General features: G+C 42.8%; 1 protein-coding gene across 1 annotated transcript; it reads right to left on the bottom strand.

The window, feature by feature from the left end:
- Positions 1–151: 151 nt before the first annotated feature.
- LOC135897638 (uncharacterized) lies at positions 152–21,273 on the bottom strand. The gene is made up of 5 exons (XM_065426332.1): positions 21,152–21,273; positions 9,670–10,050; positions 3,247–3,394; positions 1,464–1,580; positions 152–390 (listed from the first exon to the last, which is right to left on the bottom strand). Exons 2-5 carry the CDS (start codon positions 9,970–9,972, stop codon positions 173–175), a joined length of 786 nt encoding a protein of 261 aa, XP_065282404.1. The 5' UTR covers positions 9,973–10,050; positions 21,152–21,273; the 3' UTR covers positions 152–172.
- Between the last annotated feature and the right edge of the window lie 453 nt (positions 21,274–21,726).

Consider the following 21,726-nt stretch of genomic DNA (forward strand, 5'->3'; position numbering starts at 1 on the left):
AACCTCAGTTCGAGATTCATTGCTTGTCCTGCGTGGCCACTGTCGGCTTCTTCAGTCCTGACCTGGTAAGCAAGGCGATAACCTTGCTGTGCATTAAAAGAAGAAAAAAGAAAGAAAGAAAAAGAAAAGGTTGGACCTGATTTGTAGCCATTTGGATAAACACGAGATCGATTTAATGTAATATAATTTCAAGGATTGCCAGTGATGAATGATGTGGTGTGGTTGGGTAACGGATGGCGGTCAGCGCTTCCTGACTTGATCGAGTACGTGTCGCACAGCCGTAAGTCGCGGGAACGTCTCGCTCTTCTTGCACAGGCCATGATAATCCTCGTAGTCCACGCAGTAGGCCGCTACGCACACGCTCAGGTTTACTTTGAGGGCAAGTTGCATCTGGTTAAAAAAAAATGAAATGAAAGAAAGAGCGATTTTATGTAAGTATATGTTTAGACACTTTGCGAAGAATTTGCGTTAACCTGACAAAGTCCAACGTATAGCTTTTGTTACACTTAGTTCCATATGCCGTAATCCTCGAGCGAAGCCGCCTGGGTCGACCTTAAAGAGGGGAGGGGGGAGTTGGTTGGGAGGAGGAGGAGGACGTTCGCGTGAAATTCGACCTAACTGTGCATTAAGGGAGGGGCTTAAAAAAAACTAGTTACTGTTGTGATCAACATTTTCAAGTTTACTTACGCATGGTTCAATTCATTTGTACAAAAAGAATCTCATTGTAACATACGCTAACAATACGTAACCACAAAAGATCTAAGAGATACATTCGGTTCTTCCTTCCTCCTTGTTACTTTCTAAAGCACTTCACCTACAAGAATACCAAAAGAATAAGTACGATATTAAACTCTTTGCTTTCAGCTGTTCTTGCGAATTTTTGTCTGAAAGGTGCATTCGGTGGTGCAGTCCCCGTAATCGACACTTATGCTCCAGCCTATACAGTAACTTGGAACTCCGTTCACTCCTAGATTTACTGCATATTTACCGTAAGGTAAATATACAGTATATATATCTACATATACATATACATATGCATATGCATATGCAACCACATATACATTTGGTTGCATATGATCCACCGTGGTTGCTTAGCGGCTTTGGTGTTGCGCTGCTAAGCGCGAGGTCGCGGGATCACATCCCAGCCACGGTGGCCACGGCGGCCGCTTAACGATGGAGGCGAAATGCGAAAACACCTTTGTACTTAGATTTGAGTGCGCGTGAAAAAACCCCAGGAGGTCAAAATTAATCCGGAGTCCCACACTACGGCGTTCCTCATAATCAGATTGTTGTTTTGGTACGTAAAACTCCATGATTTATTTTATTTATTCATTTGGTAGAGAGAGAGAGATAGAGAACAATTTTATAATTTGTTAGCATATACAATTAACTACGTTTACTGCTACACTTCCTATTCTTGTTGTATACAGATTTTTTTCCCCGCATTGGTGAATCGATCTTACCATCTTGGTGATGCTGTCGGGCGTAAGGAAGGACTGCCACTGGTTGTTGCGGTAGTGGTACGCCGCGATGGCCCGCTCGTCCTAAATGGGGTCCACCTAGTCGTCTCTGGAACATGTCTGCAAGCAAAGTGGCATCGTGTGCAGTGCACACATATTTTGTGTCATCGAAATGACTGCTTCATCGACAAAGCACAAACCTGCTTAGCTTAGGCGATCACACGGTTGATGGCTTGAGATGAAGGACACACGTCTCAATATCGGTTTCCCATTTTTCTTTCGTGCTTATACAACTAACAAAAGCAAGATACCGCGGATTACGGGACATATAATCTAAAATCTTATAACATGTATCTTATTGTTACCACGCAGTTTACGTTGCGTCGTACCCGTCGGGATTTCGTGAAATCAGATTATCGACGTGCCATCATATCATACAGCTGTCATATAGTACAGCACTGAGATAAAACAACGTTATGTATTGTGACGAAGAATACAATATAGGGACGTAATTCACTTGGACTTCATCTTCGCAGTGGCATACAACCTGCAAACAGCCCGTAAATATTTTCATTTGTCTGTCTACCTGCAAAAATACGTTGAACAGCACGCGTGGTAGAAGCGATGGTGACTACGATATTTAATACGTGTTCTCAGAAGACAGTGACGTCTCAACATACGTTGTCATTCGCACTCCAAGCCGCATTGAGTGAACCTCTTAGGCACTGTAGAAAATTTTCAAGCGTTTACGTATTGTTTACGTAATGCTTCAGCGAGCGCAAGGAGTTCGAGTTCGCGCTAACGACTGTCGCAAACCGGCGCATGCGATTTCTGCTTGAACCAAGCCATGCACTGCAAACTTAATATACATATGTTATCTAAAACACTCCGTTACATGCCCCATTTGCATAAACAGCCACGTCATATTGACGTCCGGACCTCGGAATCTTCTCAATCAAAATATTACAAAACAATTTTGATTTCAATAGCACACAATTGCCTCTTCATTAAGTGCTTTTATCTAAAGTGAAGTTGCTATACAGACCCTTTAGGAAGCAAAAGATGCTTCCGCCAAAGACGAAGGCTGCTGATTGGGCTGATCGAAAAATGCTGCGAGTTCCCGCCTAATTTGCATAAACAGTCACAACATATTGACGTCCAGACCTCGGAATAATTTCAGTTTGGTATAGTCTTATGTTATCACGCTCTTGAAGGAAGGTTAAACTAAGCGAAAAACGAGGACATGCGGAAGGAACACATAAAAGACCATGAACGCGCATTGCTTCCGCTTGTCCTCGTTTTTTAGCGCAGTTATAACCTTTATTCAAGTATGAACTAACTAGCCAGCATGAATGTCTTCCTTAAGTATAATTTTTGTCTCACTATAGGTTTTTCATGCAGCCGTCCATCCTGAACTGGCACACAGTGAAAAGGCCTACATGTATCAGTCCCAAATATTTCTCGTTCAAATGATCATTGTTTCTCTAACGTGCACACAGTGTCATACGAAGTCCCTTCAATGCATGCACCAATAAGCCATTTGAGATATCAAGTAAGGTGTGCAAAAGGGAGGAACCACAGAATAACAGCCGCTGCAACACTAGCAGGACTTATAAGAGTTGTATCACATGTAAAATATAATGTGTGTGTCACTGGAACAAACATAATAAGCTTCACAAGTCTTGTTACATGCAATTATCAGGCATTAATATGTGGAAGATGATGTTCAAGTATTATAACATATAGATGTCTTTTTTTCAGAAACTCGTTTTAAAAGAAACCTCACCTTTCCTAGAGTTTTCCACCACATCAACACCGAGCTGTACAATGTCACCGGAGCAGACTTCCTGTGCCGGCGACTCCTCAGAACCTTTGCTGAGGCGCTGGTTGTTGACGAAACTATCATTGCTGCTTTTGGTGTCTTGCAGATAAAACTGAAAATATGACAAATAAAGAAGCATTTATTCTAGAAAGATTACAAAGGCCAGAAGAAAAAAAAGCTATACAGGAAAAGCTGTATGTATCTCCTGGAAACTCCTTGTCTGAAATCAAATGAAATTAAATCAATTTATTTTCCCGAAAGGAGGAGGAAGTTGCTAAAACAAAGCCTCTGATATTTGTAACTTGACAAGGTGGTTGACTGAACAGTATGTGGCAGGAATAAACACACATGAGATACGTATTCATGAAACCTTTTCAGATACAGAATCTTTCAAGCAGAAGAAATGAACTGTAAAAGACAAGAGATCATAGTTCGAAATTGAATGAATGAATGAATGAATGAATGAATGAATGAATGAATGAATGAATGAATGAATGAATGAATGAATGAATATGTGGTGTTTAGTGGTGCAAGGGACAGGTATGGCCAAAGAGTTCCATGCCAGTGTAAGCGAGTTCATGGTGGAGTTAAGATTTCTATTAGGTTGATTTGATATGGCTGTAAAGGGGCCTTAAAAATAGTCGTTCTAAACTTCATAAAACCTATGCGTAGTAAGATTATGGCAATGACAAATGACGGGTACAATGAGCATTAAGATGCATTGCAAAAGAATGTTACGATATACAAAGCATGTCAGATTACAAAATTGGCTAGAGCACTACGGCCTCATTAGAGGCCATGAAACACAAGGGCCTAGAGGCATGTGCTATACAAAACTATCACAGGATCGTCCTCAGGAAAGAGGACGCACAACGGATTTAATGGGCTTATACTATGTAGGACAATATCACTTGACTGCTTTAGTGTTAAAAAGCAGTTCTTTAGCAAGAAACATAGTCGGGTGAAGAGGGACACAATAGTGGTATGCAGGAGGAAAATGTTTCTCTCTGTCAGCTTTGGCTTCCCGACACTCCAGGAGGATGTGGAGGATGGTCAACCTCTCACCACGTCTACAACAGGTTGGAGGTAATTCCTGGTAAGTAGAAATTATGCGTGGCAAATTTGTGTCCTGTTCTGAGGTGACAGAATAGGGTATCTATTCGCCATGATTTGGTTAAGGAGGGCCAAAAACCTAACTGTGGCGTTATCACGTGCAGCTTAGTATTTGTTTCTGCGTCCCACATGCGTTGCCAGTGGTTTTGCAGTTTCTTTCGTAAGAAGGGCTTCAGATCTGCGACAGGGACAGCAGGATTAGGATTAATAGCATGCGATGCAATTGACGTGGCCATCTCGCCTGCCAGAACGGTACCTCGATGCCCCTATCGCCAGGCGCAAAGCATAGAATGACATGATGGTTTGATAGATACGCTTTACAGAGGTCGGAAGGAGCTGAATTAGTCCGGGATTTTGGTGCTTACGAAGTGACATCAAGGTCTTCGCGATACTTAGGGAGTCTGTATATGTAACTGCTTTTGGAGTTGATTTTCTTATATGCTTCACAGCCGACTATCGTGGATAGGCCTCAGTCGTAAGGATACTTGTTCTTGTATGCAGTACATCGGATTTGAAGAATGGACCGATGGCTGCTTAGGACACCCCGGCGTGCCACTTCGACACGTCTTTGTAAAACTCCGTGCAGGAGTGCTTGTACTGGAGCTATAGTTATTGTCAAGGCAGCTCTCAAATCGGCCATGCTGAAAGGCAAGTTTTACAGTTCGTTCTGTCTGCATTTATGCACGACTGGCTTACGTTCTTCTATTTGTTTGTATTTAAAGAAGGATTGAGGATAATGGATTGAGCTCGACAAAGGCTCAAAGTGCTCCCCAAGATAGTCTGCGTGGTCTTGCAAGGTATTTCCTTGGTCGTCCACCAGAGACAATGGATAGATTTGCTGGCCTTTTAGCTTTCTTAAGCCATTCTACACTCACCTCCTGAGTGTATGAATGAATACCCGAGAGGAACCTCGCCAAGCTTTCTCTTTCCTTGTCGTCGTGTCCGCGTTCCCTGTGATTTAATGTTTTTAAATTGAATTAGACCTTCGGCATTTGGTGATGTGCGCAATACGCCCCATGCGTTATTCTGCCTCTTTCGTGCCTCTCTACGGTCTTCGATCCACCAGGGAACACATCTTGTAAGTGAACCATCATTCGTTTGCGGGATAAACTTTTCGGCTGCATCAATAATAAAAACAGTAATATGTACAACGGCATCATATTTAATAAAGTGGTTTATAGTATCTCGTGGTAGATAAGCTGATTATTGAATATGTGCCCACTCCGCCGATGCAATATTCTATCGAGGAATATGGGGAGGCGGTTTCATGCAGAGGTATCACATTTAAAGTTACAGCAATGTGGTTACTTCCATACAGTTTATTGATGACATTTCATTCCAAGTGAGGCACAAGAGAAGAGCCACTTGCTAGATGAATAACTGTTGTGTTGGACATTGTAATAGGTCGACTGTATCTTAGTAAAGAGGCAGGCACTCGAGGTGAGAAGAAAATTTCCAGTGAACTGGCCTCTCGCGTCACATCGCGAGTCTCCCCACATACGTGTTATGGGCATTAAAATCACGACTACGCAGGGATCCGGAAGCTGATCAATGAGGTTATAGAAATCGAGTTTTCCGAGATGATAGAGGGTATGTAAGCAGGATACACAGTGAATAAAAAGGACTTCCCGAACCGGCACCGCGTCAAAGGGCGTCTGAAGGGTGACGTGTTGACAAGCTACAGACCCTTCGGCAACTATTACTACACCGCCTGAGGCGTTAGCCTTGTTGCGTTCTTTTCGGAAGATGGTGCAGTTGCAAAGGAAGTTAGTGTTTGTAGGTTTAAGACGCATCTCTTGAACCAACAGCAACTTCGTATTGTGTTTGTGTAGTTCTCTAATATGCTCAAGATTGTGAAAAGTCCTCTAACATTCCATTGTATTATTTGGGTCTACATTATGATGAACGGCTTTTACGCTGTGTGTTTAAATGACGGGGATTAGCTCACGGGCCCTTTGCAGACGCCGTGACGCGAGGTTTTTTTTACGCTGTGTGTTTAAGTGACGGGGATTTGCTCACGGGCCCTATGCAGTCGCCGTGACGCGAGGTTTTTTTTCTGGAGCGATCGTGAGAATCTTGTTGCTCCTTAGGTGCTGGTTGCGCCATTTGGCTTGTCGTGTTCAGCGCCTCACAAGAGGAGATGGACACGCGCTCATCCGAGCGCTGCGTTTGACGTGAAGGCCTCGCCACATCGGATGCGACCTTTGAGGCCAACGGCCCGGAGCTCGACGGTGTCTTCTTCTGGAGTGCCGGAACAGCGCTAGCTGTAGCTGCCTGGGGGCTTGATGGCGTCGCCGGCAGAAGCCGTTGTGTCGCCGCGCCCAGACACATCACATCGGCAAATGTGTTCTTTGGCAGGTAGGATACCCGATTTGGCAGGATACCCGCCTGCATGCTTCTTTGAATTAAAGATCCTGTTTTATTTTTATCATTACAATTTCTTTTTTTTCAGGATGGAAAGGATTGCGAGTACGCGGCGTGCTGGCCATCCCAATTTACACAGTGGAGAAAGTTCTCGCAACATTTTGAGGTGTGTTCATGCACACTGCATTTCGCAGAAGTTTGCGGGTCTCCGCAACTCTGCGAACTGTGGCTGAAACACTGCCATTTGAAATATCGGACGGGATTTGGCACGTATGGCGTGACACGAAGCTTGATGTACCTGGACTCGGTGGACTCACGCAGGACACTTGGGCCGAAGGCGAGTATAGGTGCTTAGTCTGGATTTCTCCCGCCTCATCTTAATTATTTTGACAGTCAGCTTGAGCAAATCATCATCCGAGACAATGCCACGAGTGTTGTTCATAGTGCAGTGGGGGGGGGGTTACTGTCCCTTGAGTGTCCCCAGATGACACCAAACTGGGCAACTTTTCGTACTGTTTCTGATCATGGAGCTCCAAGAGGAGATGACCACTTGCCATCCCTGATGCCTTCTAGTCTGGTCCAAGAGCCTCAGTTAGAGACTTGGAAACTGGAAATGGAGAGATTGTTTGTACTTGTTTATCTGATTTTTTTCGAGCTAATGACGTGGAATCTTGGTAAGTTGGGTTTTTGACGTCTGAAGGACTTGAATACATCTTCGGTGCAGCCTCTTTTCTTAGAGCAATCAGCGAGAGGGGGGAAGAAACTAACCATCGAGAAATGCGCAGTTTTCGCCAATAACGCCACCCACTTACAGTGGAACCCTAGAAGGGGATGCTACAGGGACTGTAAGAACAGGTTCTACAAATGCCAGCTGTACGTTATCACTATAACCAAATATAAGATAACCTAGGTTGGCTATTCGCACAAGGTTTAACCCTTGCTGCCTGGAAAAAATAGAATTAAAGGGAAGCTAGGAGGAGGCAGGAACGATGGAAAGTGAGAGAAAGATGAATGTTGGAGGGAGAGAGAGAAAGGAAAAGGCAACTACTCCTTTCCCCGGGGTGGGTCAGTCCGGGGGAGCCGTCAAGGTGAAGCAGATGCCAAAGAGTATGTTGCCGCTGCATTAACAGTCCGAACACCGGTCATCGGCTCAACACCCGGGATCCCACTTTCCCTGGACATGGCCAAGCCACCCATGGCTACACGCGTGAAGGTGCAACCCTCATGTGCTTGGGTACGTGGTGTCGCAACACACCAAACGCCTGCTGACGCAGACGCTCCTGCGGAGTTCAAAACTGCAAATGCTATTTAGTGCAAAACCAGAAACACATTAAGGCCACATTCAATTATAGCAAGGAGACCCTCAATCCATTATATGTCAAAGTTCTTTCGTAAGGAGGTACGACAAATCTATTATTTCTTTATTGCAGCAATTTACGCTACATTACATCCAGATTTTAGAAAAGTATGTTACATCTGCACTTTCTCCTTCATGTTAATTCAAAATATTAATCAGAGACTTCTTCTCCTAAGAAAAAGACCCCAAAAGAATGTTCCTTTAGCATATGTTCAAGGTTTAAGCGTAATTATCACAGCATACGGTAAGAAAAGGAATCGTAAGTATCAAAGAATTTGTTAAGCTGCTGAAACTAAAATGCACGTGTGTACCGAGTTGAGAAGTGCTATTCATATCCGGCAAACCAAGCAGAAGGGCCTGGACAAGTAAAGCTTGCCATTGGCAACACTAGTAGAAACATCTACCCAGGATGAGTACAGCTAACTTGGTAGTTTAAGGGTTAAACAATTAGAGAATTAGCCAACATCAATTCCATATTTCTCAAAATTAATTAAAAGCAGAACAGGACTGCGACTAGAACCACGAAATTAAGCAGCATGTTTTATGAATAACATCCACCAGCACACTTGGTGGTTTTGTGAGGAAATGCGCTGAGTCAAAATACATCGTCATTATCAGTGTGCCAGTTTCTGTTAAAGCTAGTGGTGCAAAATCATCGTGTTTCATTAACCAGGGGAAAGACTAAGGTTCGAAACCAAGTACAAACTCTACCAATCAATTATGTGAACTGTAATATGGTCAGAATAAGCACAATTAAAATGGTGAAGACGTAAACACAAGTGAATATTTAACATTAATATCTTTCAACAAAAATCAACCTTACCAAGTAATTCATTCCAAGCAACAAATGTCAATGCCACTCAACGTAATAAAAGGTGCCGAAGCCAATATACACTTTCAAGCAAAGTTAACCAAAGCCAATATACATTTTCACTTCGAAAAGATTATTTCTAAGTGGCACAAACTAATTTGTTAAAGCAGTGGCAGTGGTAAGTGCCGGCTTCTCTGTGACAAAGCATGAAGGCCTCGCAAACTGAGACCGCAGTGACCTCGACAATATGCATAGTCCTGCTTGCTCCTTGTTTTCATGCACTTCACTGCCTCTTGTGACTATGTCCTATGTGTCTTACTGAGAGGAACGCAAGGAAGCTTTTACTGTGCAACAGCAGAGAACCCTGCCTGTTGAAACACGATGTGCACATAGGATGGCGACAGGATTTTACTCGCGGTGGCTGAAAATGGAATGATTCTCTGATTTTGTTAGGTGTGCAGGAGGGTGGTATGGGATGCGATATCGTTCACACTTAACATTCAGAATGTTGTCCCACACGATTACATGTTTTCCATTTGGATGGTTACAAATACTACATGGTAAAGTTCAAGTTCCCCTCAAAGAAAATGAATGGTGCACTTCAGAAAGCGGATAAAAAATGAATAACACAAACATTTTTTGCCCAGAAATCTGCGTAAGCATTAAAGTCGAAAAAATATGTAAATGTCCACCATTTACACCTTTTCAAGACAGTAGCAAGATGAAAAGTTGAGGCACTTACTTTCCCATTTTCATACCAAAGACGGGCATGGTTTCGCGAGAGCACCTTGCAGTCGAAAATGGCTTTGTTGGGTGGCTGTCGGCACCGGGCCACTGAACGGCCAACCTTGGCAGGCTGGTCAAGGTTGAGCCCTCGCTCCGGAAATGGGTGCGAGTTAGGCCGACAAGTCAGAATGGCTCGCGGCACCCCGGACTTGGGCAGTGGCACATCAGCCGGTGAGAACACTAGTGCCTGCTGCGGGGGTGCCCCGCCCCCTACTAGAGTGGGCGTAGTCACGTCGCCGGGCAGGACACCAGCCTTCATGGTATCGGCTTCATCCGACGCCGTCACCGACTCGTTTTTAACCGGGGTAGCCGTGGTGGCTGTGATCTCGGTCTCCACCTGTGTGAGAGAGAACATAACTTGGCTTTACGTTTTCACCAGCAACAGGTGGTGTCACGGGACCAGGAAGCAACGAAGTCCTTAGGGATCCTGGATTAATGAGGTCCCCAACTGGCGCAAATTTGAAGCAAGAAGGCAAAGCTGCTGATGTGATCTTTATATTTTTTGTTATAAACATTTTCTTTTTCTTCCTGTACCCCACTGATATTGTCCCCATGATTTCCTGTTGAGCAAACTGCTTCCAATACCATTCATTGAAATTCGCAAGTGTGTACAATTGAGCCTCAATACACAGTCGTACCCATATATATTGAATCTGAAGGGGATCAGTAAAGTTCGATACATAGGCAAGTTGATATATAAAATAAAGATATTGTACAAATATTTAAGGGGATATTGAAGCTGTTCATTCAATATAATTCTTTATATACATGTGGGTTCAATATATCCGGGTTCAACTGTAGTGAACCTAGGTAAAAAAAAATATCAGGTATAACAACGTAAATCTAAAATGTTCCCTGCCAATGAAAGCATGGAACACATATGCTCATAACGAATATAAGATATCACAAACCGATTTTCTTATAATGTGGGTTGAACATATCACCAAGAAGTACTTGTAGGGCAAGTTGTTTATTTATGCTTCATAAATTAACAGAGTACAGAAAAAGACATGAAAGAGCGTATGTTAGGGTATGTTGGTATTCCGTAACTGTGGTTTTTAGCGCACGAAAAGGGACGAGAGGCAGAGGCAAGACGCGGACACAGCGCTCAGTGTCGGAAGGTGGAACTTGGCAAAACTCCGTAGGCTTTTTTCTTCAAGGCAAGTTGAAATTGCTAGCAGTGAATGATCCTTTTCTGACTAAGAACTCAAAAGAAGTTATAGGTCGCCTGAAGACGCATGTAGGCAGTAATTTGAAAGCTTTGTCTGTAGATGTAAAAGATATATATTATTCACTGCCACATGATGAGTTGATAGTATGTGTTCAAGAGGCTATTGATGCTAACGATGAACTGAAGTTTGTAAACACCATCTGCATATCTACGCAGGGGTTTCTTGAACTATTGTCCATGTATTTGCGCTCGACGTTCTCCAAGTGGGGTGGAAGTGTTTATCTTCAAAAACAAGGAATTTGCATTGGTTCCTATATTGCACCACTTTTAAGTGACCTTTATCTTGCTCGTATAAACAGGATACTGGATGCCAGATTAGAAAACTCGAATGTAAAAAAGGCGTATAGGTACGTTGACGACTACGTTGTGCTTCTCGATCAAAGTCCTAGCGGGGAGGTTTGTCTTTATGCCACGCAAGTGCTAGATCTTTTCAGCAAGTGTTTACAACCGCTCACTGTTACGCATGAAACGCCACAGGATGGTACTTTGGGAGCCCTCGATATAAGAATGTTTTTTGAGGGACACCAGGTGTGCTGGGCATATGAACCAAGGGCGAACAAGCCGCTACTGCCATTTTTATAGGGCCGCTCTAAGTTGGTTAAGAGAGGCATCGCAAAGTCAACCCTAATGAAAGCGCTTCGCCGCTCGTGCCCTCAGAAGTGCTTGTCCAGTTTTCTGGCGCAAGTGGATCGCCTGAAACAGGCCGGTTTTCCGCAACATATCATCACAGCTATGGCCGAAGGTATCCGTAAAACCGCAAAATGCGGGCGACTGGATGAGCAGTTTACTTCATGAAAATTGTGCGAGTGAATTAGAAACGCGCAATAATACCGTACGTCCACGATATCTCGCACAGACTGAAGAAGATTGGCAATAACGCAAATGTAAGCGTCATCTTTTCAGCGCCAATGAAGCTGTCCAACTTGTGCAAGGCCAGCTACTGTGGTTCTGAGAACCCCAGTTGCCGGACAAATCACAAGGAATGCTACGTTCTTTGTGAGAACAATATCGTGTATGAACTGCCCCTGTCGTGTGGCAAAAAATACATCGGGCAAACGGGAAGGTGCGTAAATTATAGGTTGCCTGAACACGTAAATAATGTGCGAACTGGAGGAGTGGGGCATCTGGCTTTTCACTGCAGGAAGCATGGTGCAGTCCCATTTATAAACTGTGCACTGTGATAGGAAGAAGCCCAACGCAATCAACACGTGAGATTAGTGAAGCGGCGAAGATCGCTAGTTTGGGGAACGCTTGTGTTAGCGCGCCTTCAATCGATCTTTCAAAAAAAAAAATTCGATTTTTTAAACGCGACACAAAGGGTGGCCTGACAGAGATGACATTTTAATCTTGCAATTACAGAAATATTTTTGGCTATGCATGGTCGTTTTTTCATCTTCGATATCATCTTAACTTTCTATTATACATGTCTCGTTGCTGTCTCATTTGATTAGAAACCAGTACCTATGCGCATGCGTACGCTGTTGTCTGTTACCTATATATATGTGTACCACTTCATAGAATAAAACAATTGTTGGAAGTCAGCGCGGTGTCCGCGTCTTGCCTCTGTCTGTCGTCCGTTTTCGTGCGTTAGAAACCTCAGCTAAAGAAAAAGGCAGCCAGGACTGAGAACACCGCAGATGCTTTGCTGTTTTTAGTCGTGCCTGTGTATCCCTTTTACTTTTTTTTCTGAACTTCCACTTATAAAGGTGTGCCTATTTGTACATGAATGTAGAGTGCACGCAGGTTTCTCGATCGATCTCAAGATTTATACAAAGTGAATTTGCTACTACAACATGCTCTGATCACCTAGTTTTATCAAAAGGTCATTTGCTATGTAGGCAATGTCAAATACCTTATAGGGGGCAGGAACCTTAAGTTAGTCTATCAAATGCCTTTAGTTTCCACCTTCCCTTCATTGTATGCGAAATAAAAATTTCATTAATCAATCAATACACCAATAAAGACACCATGATTATAAACTCCTAAATAAAGCAGGTAAGTCCCACTCTTACGAGCATGAGTTTGTCAAAGATAAATTGAAGTTACACAGAACAAAGCCATACTACAGTTTCAATAATTGCGAATAGGCTGATTTTAAACAATCAGTGTAATGGTTTCTAAGCCATTCGCAACTTCCAAATGATGAGAGAGTGCCTATTGCACACTAGAGCAAGTGCTTGCACTTTCTTCAATTAAACAAATAAGATGACTTCGCACCTTGAGGTCTGTGGCAGCCATCAACGTGAATAATGCAGCTTCACAAGGATATTTCAGTGCAAATCTATCAGCTGAAAGACCCTATTACTGACGAAGAGAAATTGATTTATATGGGTGTCAAAAGGCGCACTTTTGATGGAAATCAAGCCTGATCCGGATTTAATTTCTCACTCCCGACTGGCTCTTTTGTGCAAGCTGTGCGAGGGAGCCAATCCCGGTCAAGAATTTCGATCCAGATTGAGCTTGGTCACAATTGAAAATGGCCCTGCAACACCGGTATTAGAATGTGCTGCAAGCATAACGATGCTATTTAATGGTTCTCTTAGTCGGTAGAATTACAAGGCAAGGCTACAAGCCAAGCATTGATCCGAGAGCTGGACAGAAGTCAAGAATGCATGTTCAGTAAGCTTAGTCATCACTCCTTAAATAAGAAGTACATTAAAAAAATTATTACTTAGACAGCCAGAACTTATTAATTAGACAGCCAGGACTGAGAACAGCGCAGATGCTTTGCTGTTTTCAGTCATGCCTGTGTATCCTTCTTTCTTTTTCTGAACTTATAAAGGCGCGCCTATTTGTACATAGTTGTAGAGTGCACACAGGAGTGCACGCCGGCAATATTTGTGAAGGAACTATACTTAAACTACATGCGATCAGAAGAGCATGGCAAGAATGACCTACAACAGCACTAGCACCCTCCATAGCATTCTTTCTGAAAAACATAGGAATAGTCATTTGAACCAAACTTCGGGTAATCACAATGCAGCCACCTTCGATGTATTGTTTATTATTCTCACATTTCATAGTTTATGTCAGAAAGTTATTTCTTGGTATAGTAGGCATGATTATGGTTTAATTCATATTTCTTTCCATTCCAATAAAAATATTTGATGCAAGTGAAGCACCGGTCATTCATGTATGATGTCTGTTTGTGTGTGTTTACTCTTTTTTTCCACCAAAGTGTGTTACTACAAGCCAAGAAAACAGTCTATACCGGTACATCTGGATGCCATATTTGTGAAATTACAAAGGAAATTGCAAATTACTATGTAAGGCAGCATCGAAAAAAGTGCTGCCCTGCAGTGTATAACTTGCCACTATGATTATTAACTGCTTGCGGGCAACACTGGTTACAGAAATATCAAGCGACCATTTTAATTACACACTTAAATATCAAACAGTAAAAGGTTTGACAAAGTACCAAGAGCATATCACGAGTGTAGCTAGTGCACATGTACATGTAATCAATCCCCTGTCAGATGTCAAAGTAGTTACCGGGAAAAATAAACCACCTGCTCCTTCATCTAGTTCTTATGGCTTCCTGATAGATTCAATGACGAGACCAAAGATCCCCCATTGCCATACTCTACCGATCAAAGGTTTGGCTTCAGCCATGATGGGACGATAAGCAAATATGCTTGGTGTGTAATGTTGCACTGCTGCTGGCAATATTACAGTTCAGTCATTATGCATGCAATTCCTTCACTTGATGCAACGACCAAAACCACAATGTGCAGAAGAGTGACAACACAGAATGCGGTGTCGACAACTAAAAGCACATCACGCGGAATATGAAGCACTGTCGCGAATGATTAACATCAAAAATTGGAATCAGATGGCAATCAGAATCCTTCTTCGATGGCGCGTATCCACTGCGGGGGATTGGCCAAGATTGGGAAGATGTTGGTCTTACAAAAACGTGTACATGTGTCACGTGGAAACGGATAAAGATAATGCATGAAGAACTTAAGAAAAACGTCTTGAAACAACTATGAATTCCTCCATGGGGGAGCAGACATCCCTGTGGTTGTTCCCAAGAGAGGAGGCTCCTAGAGAAAGAATATATAAAATGGAGGAATTTATCAAGTTGTTGCGTGAACGCTGGTTATAAAATGTTTTTCCTTGATGCGGAAAAACGGTGACAGAATAAAAAAGATGATCGATGGTTTCATCTACAGCCTGGAATGGGCACAGAGGGGAGGGTGGCAGAACAGCCCTGCGACAATAAAACTTTAATAATGGGGTTCCACATTTTTGTGCCAACGAATTCTTGTGCCCAGGGAATATGAGGTGTCGATATGCTGAAAAATTTGCTATTTCTGCATTCAAAAAGCCTAGAGCAATTGCATATTTACTGAATCTCGTAGTAGATATCTAAACTGATGCCGGATGTAATGATAGTACAGGGCCATTGAGGGCCGCTCTCGTGAGCCTGTCGGCCATTTCGCTCATGTATAATCCTCTGTGACCAGGCAGTCAAGTAACTTAAACTTTGTAGCGCAGGCACTAGAAAATGAAGTGCACATAAAGGCTTGCGCCACTATTTGTTGTGAGCGATGTACATAGAGATAAACAATCCGTTATTATGACTACCGTCGATCTTGATGAACTTATTTACGTAAGGTTAACACTACATCCAGAAATTCAGCCAGAAATACGGAGTAGTAGTCCGGAATCCTAATTGAGAATGACCAGCGTAGAGCAGGAGCAAAAATGACAATTCCGGATTTTTCTCCTCACTGTGAGGCGTTTGTCAATGACCGTATTTATACTTAAGCTCAATAAATGATCTTGCAATAGTCCATTTAATATATTTTGAGATAGAAATTTTGCATTGTTAGCGTAGATGTCATCATAGATGATTTGTAGACTCTCTCGTACATCGCAAATAGGTGGCACATGGCAAATACATACATTTAAGGAGTTAACCAATGTTTGTACAAATACTGTTTGTTATGTATGAAACCGAGGCCACTGTACTCCAAAAAAATAATGGAGGCGGGAAATGAATATGTTTTCCTATCTTCTAATAGGGGATTCGTACATATTTAAGAATGTTTACACCGTCAGCAACCGAAATCTGCACAATATTGAGGGCAATCTGACTTCTTTATGTAAGACGCTATTAGCCACGAATTTCTGTAATCTGCAGCACAATCGCAGGGCTTCCCGCTGAGTCAGAACAAGGGGGCGTAATTTGTAATCTGGCGCGCCAGAAAATAGCACACATCCAAATTTTACAATGGGCCGCACGTATATCTTATAAATCATTAGTAGTGGGTCTTTCCGAATCCCCTTCCGACTGTTGTATAGCTTAGGTAGCATGCCAACTGCTCTCACTCCGTTTTTATCGACGTGGTCAATATGGCCAAGCCAACTGAGTGAGTCGTCATAGACTATACCTAAGTAGCTCACCGACTCCACTTGAGGTATAGTCTCGAGACGGTAGGAAAGCGATATGGTAACGGGATTATTAACGTGGAAAACCAATACCTGTCATTTTCTCGCCATAAAAAGAGAAATCTTGGTTAACAAGCTTTCTATGGCGTAGAGATAGTTCTGTAGTCGATATTATAGGGAGGGAATATTACTGTTTGATGCAGAGAAAGCAATGTCCACTGCGTGTGCATATTTTGTACATCTCGATGCCGAGGAATGGAACTGATCAGAACGGTAAATAATAATGGAGAAGTGGTAGGTCCTTCAGGAAAACAAGCAATTGATTATGTATGCTCGAAGAAAAGGCTCCTTGAGAGCAGTATAATTTCCTTCCATTTAAATACTGACATGTCTAGTTTAGAAAATAATTTGGAAACTCTAGATTTGTAATATATATCCAATAAAATTACGTATTATATACTGTCGTAGGCTTTAGAGATATCTAGTATCAGAATATCACCTATCTGCTCTTGGCGCCCTGCTAATTTCATTCTACTTCCTAAGCCCACGTGAGCATACCAGATTGTACATGATGGTCGGAATCCAATTTGGCAGGAAATAAGCAAGTCTTAAGTCTCTACAAGTTTAAGCATACGGGCATATAGTATTCTTTAAATTTATTTCACCAAATCTGAGGTTACCGTGATTGGTTTAATGTTATCTATTGTATGTTGTTCCACATGATTTTTAAGAACTGAAATTATTTTAGCAATTGTTCATGCATACGGACTCCATGAAAATCTAACTGAGTGATTTATAATAGCTTAAAGGTCATCAGGAGCTTCCTTAAATAAAATTTTGATCATGAAAGAGGTTACCCCATCTGCACCGGGAGCTGAATCTGGCAGTCGCTCCACGATTTCAGTGAATTCTAACATGGTAATGTCTATAAAATCATCTGATGCCCTTTGTAGGCTTGAACAATTTGGCAAAACTGAAGAAATTCTAATTTTTGATCCCTTCGCGATTTCTTCTAGTCACTGTGTCATTTCATTACTATTTAAGACTATGGAGTACATAATTTTTGGACTCGGAAGAACTTTACTACGGCAGAGAAAACTGAACAACACGCGTTTATTTTGTTGTTAGGCAGTCAGAATTCTTGCTGTCGTACTCGTCTTTGGCTTTTGTAACTGTGTATTTAAAGACGGCTCGAAAAAATTATAATCGCTCCCCTTTTTGGGATTCTGGCTATGTAATAATTTGTTCCAAGTGACCTTTCTCTTTCTATAATCACGAGCGCATTCATCATTCAACCAAGGGTTGTATCAATTCTTATTTACGAGGGCCGTTTTTTTTTCAACCTCCGATAGGCTATAAATAAAAGACAAGTTCATCTAAAACAATAATTTTATTACCAAAAGATTAGTACAGTTACGCTTACTTTTCGACATAATCACCGAAGAGATTGAGGCATTTGTCATATCTGTGGACAAGCTTTGCAATACCCTCTTCAAAAAAGGTTGCCGCCAATGAATTCAAGTAGTCCTTGACGTTCGAAAGCGCTTCCCACCAAGCCACGTCTTCAGTCCAAGAAAAAGATGAAAGTCACAGGGTGCTAAGTCTGGACTGTATGGCGGATGATCGAAAATGTCTCATCCAAAATGTTCGAGAAGCCGTTGAGTTGCTCCAGCAGTGTGTGGATGGGCATTGTCATGGATCAGAACAACTCCAGCGGTCAGCTTTCCTCTTCGTTTGTTCTGAATGGCTCTACGCAAACGTCGTAATGTTTCACAATAAACAGCTGCAGTGATTGTGGTTCCGGGCTCCATAAACTCCACAAGTAACACACCTTGTTGATCCCAAAACACAGTAGCCATGGTCTTTCTGTTGTTGAAGGTTTTTTTGAATTTCTTTGGTTTGTTTGGTGAATTTGAATGCATCCATTGTTGTGATTGTCGTTTTCTTTCCGGTGTGTCGTATTGAATCCAGGTTTCATCCCCAGTCACGATTGATTTCAAAAGGTTGTCTCCTTCATCCTGATAACGCTCAAGGAACTCCAAAGCTGACGCCATTCGTCGAGTTTTGTGGCCGTCCGTCAACATTTTTGGGACCCAACGTGCACAAGGTTTTTTGTAGCGTAACCGTTCAGTAACAATAGAGTACAAAACAGACCTTGAAACTTCTGGAAATTCCGTAGATAAAGCAGTAATGGTGAATCTGCGGTTTTCTTTAACCATTCTGTCAACTCGTTGAACCAGGTCATCTGAAACGACAGATTTGCGTCCTTGGCCCCCTTCATCATGCACATCATTACGTCCATCTTTAAAATTTCGACACCATTCACGCACAACACCATCACTCATGAAGTTTTCCCCATACACTCGACTCATTCTCCGATGGATTTCTGCAGCACCATGGCCTTCAGCCTGTAGAAAACGAATAACACTTCGCAATTCACACTTGGCGGGAGCAACAATAATGGCAGCCATGTTTACGTGGCTGTAGCACAATGCCGACTGACGCCTGAATGTCAACAATGGCGGAGTGTGTAGTGCGAGAGCTGCGCAGTCGCCTACAGCGCATGTCCGCCTTCTGCTGCCCGCGTAGCGTCTGCACGGAGCGATCGGAGGTTGAAAAAAAAACAGCCCTCGTAGATTTAGCCTTCTTGCGTGACCTTCCAAAGCAGAAAAGATAGTCGTGGTTTTTTGGTCAGTGCACGGCGTCAGACAAAGATGAAAGAGCATCTCGTAAGCATTTTCTAAAAATATTGTACTTAATAAAAGTTTGCACCTGATCACTAAAACGTTATAGGTTGTGCTACTTCAAGAATTACTGGAAGGTGATCACTGCTTGTCGCATACAGAACAGAACCAAGAAAATACGGAGACATTCGGGCCAGATATTTTAAGCTCTATTGCATTGTAAGATCTTTCCCGCATAAACGCCATAGATCCCGAGTTTACACACGTTGACCCATTGTCCAATGACGAGTTCCATAATCTGGTACCCCACAAATCTGTCTTTAATCCCCATTATATATGGTGAGAAATGAAGTCACCTGACAGTAGGATGTCCCGTCCACAAGAACTAAGAACCCTATCCAGTGTGCGTGTGTCCTGTACGCCAAAAGGAAAATATGCATTTACCACGGTAAAGGGGCAACATCCACGGATATTCAGCTGCATGGCTAGGATTTCACACTCAGGAGTGGAAAGCTCAAATTAAATTTTGGCCTTAGGGCAAATGTAAGACGAAATAAATGCAATACGCCACCTCCAATAAGACGCTCTAGACGAAATTATTCGTAAAATTTTATCTGAAAATGTTTTGTAGAACTGAACCAAGTTTCTTGTAAAAGAATTAAATCAGGATTAAGTTGAGTAGTTAGACAAGTTAAATATAATGAAGCAGAATATCAAGAGCGATGGTTCCACTGAAGCACCTTCAGCGACCCTATGGTTTAGAAAGTGCCGCAAGCCGAAACTACCTTCTTTAGAACGCTTTTATTTGGTGTAGAACTGGCTTATTTTTCTTGGCTTTTGAGTGTGGAGCGGAGGAAGAATCATTGATTGATGACATTGTTCTTTTATACGCTCGAGCATTCTGTTTCACATCTGTCATTTTCAAATCTTTGTTAACCAAATTACCATTACCAGACCCTATGGAAGGGGAAGTCGAAGGTTCAACACCGTCATGAACCTTTCTTTAAGGATGCATACTGCCTCCTACCTAAAGCAACGTCGCCTGTCAATTATTTCTACCACCTGCAACTCCTGAGACCTAACAGAGCAGTTAGAATAACTGGCTGGGTGACTTCCACCACAGAGGCAGCATCACTCGTCTTGGGCATTACCATCACTTTGATAGTGCTGTTCCCCACATTTCCAACAACGGTGACTGTATTTGCATCCTGCACGCCTATGGCGTTATCACCAGCAACTACGGCATTGTAGTGGACGCGATGCCAGAGGTTCTACTCTTAACACAATTAATTAACGTCACCTCCAATAGGACGCTCTAGACTAAATGATTTGCAAAATTTTATCTGTAAATATTTTGCAGAATTGAACCAAGTTTCTTGTAATAAGAGTTAAATCAGGGTTAAGTTGAGTAGTTAGACAAGTTAAATATAATGAAGCAGAATATCAAGAGCGACGGTTCCACTGAAGCACCTTCAGCGACCCTATGGTTTAGAAAGTGCCGCAAGCCTTCATCATCCTGTCATCAGAATTAACACACCGTTAATTCTGATGGACAAGAAGTTCCTTCGAATGTTGCAATTGCCGATACTGCTGGGACCCTCTTATTGTCTACCACTCGATTGCAGCGATAAACAGCAATTACTACATTCTTAGACAATCTCTCTAATGTTTCTGATGGAGATAGATCAGCCTCGACACCTCTGACTATTCCCTTAGTGCATGCGTTGTGAGCAGGGATGAAGGCACTACCCGGTAGTGACGCGAATGATGAACACCTAAGCAAATCCGCGACACAGGTCTGGCCTGGTTATCGGCACACGATACCTCCGCAGCCGAACTTTTTCACTTCTGTGATGGTCTGGTATGCAGAGGTAGCCGCATGGAGAGATTTCTGGATAGCCTTGGGGTTGGTCAACCGTGTAGAGCCTTCATTGAAAGGAACCAGAGCCACAGGGATGCTGCTCACGCCACTGCGGGTAAACAAATTCAGGGGTAATTCGTCTGTCGGAATAAATGGTGTCCAAGGGGAAAAACCCTGCCGGGGTAATTTTTGGACATCATCCTACGATTAAGCATGCGCAACAATAATTAGAAGATCAACCAATAAGCCTAGAAAAGCCTTGTACCACCAAAAACCTGGTCAAGCAACGGGAAGCGAAGGCAGGTCCGAGGAGCGTTGCAAGAGCGTTCGCAGCTGGGTCAGTTCTTCTTCTTCTACGCCTTGCGGGCGCGTGCCACCACGACCTTATTTGCTTATTCTTTCTTTGTTTTTCGTATGTTATTGTATTGGAGGGCCGTCAGCGCTCGGGGGGGGCGGGGGGGGGGTGAGCGCTGACACCCTAAAATTGAGCATGTAGGGGCATTTTCCCCTCCCCCCGGTTCTAAGCCTCCTGAAGTAAAGGTGCACGAGATGACCAAAGAGTGATAAGGTCACCAATATAGGAAGATGTTTCCAATTTATATAGAATTCATGCTACAGCGAACATGCGTTGGGGGTACCTTTGAGATGGACGACGATGTGATAACCTATCCTTTTACCTTTTTTTTTTTCTGCGCGCCTCCATAGAATGTTATTCAAGATATTCCTTGAAACGCCCTCGGCTTGCCAACTATTAATGGCGTCTCCCTCGAATGTGTAGGTGGTGGTGGTGGTAACAGGTTTATTTCGTCAACAGGAAGGGTTTGGTTGACTTTAATGGGC

The sequence above is a fragment of the Dermacentor albipictus genome, chromosome 5 (assembly GCF_038994185.2).
Source record: "Dermacentor albipictus isolate Rhodes 1998 colony chromosome 5, USDA_Dalb.pri_finalv2, whole genome shotgun sequence".
NCBI classification, from domain to species: domain Eukaryota; kingdom Metazoa; phylum Arthropoda; class Arachnida; order Ixodida; family Ixodidae; genus Dermacentor; species Dermacentor albipictus.

What these genes read in the sequence shown, in the direction of transcription:
- LOC135897638 (XM_065426332.1), bottom strand. Translation starts at nt 9,972, where the DNA reads ATGAAGGCTGGTGTCCTGCCCGGCGACGTGACTACGCCCACTCTAGTA. An exon ending in TTTGGTATGAAAATGGGAAA is followed by an intron (nt 3,395 to 9,669) that starts GTAAGTGCCTCA and finishes TCATATTTTCAG; the next exon opens with TTTTATCTGCAAGACACCAA. An exon ending in GGTGGAAAACTCTAGGAAAG is followed by an intron (nt 1,581 to 3,246) that starts GTGAGGTTTCTT and finishes CTTTGCTTGCAG; the next exon opens with ACATGTTCCAGAGACGACTA.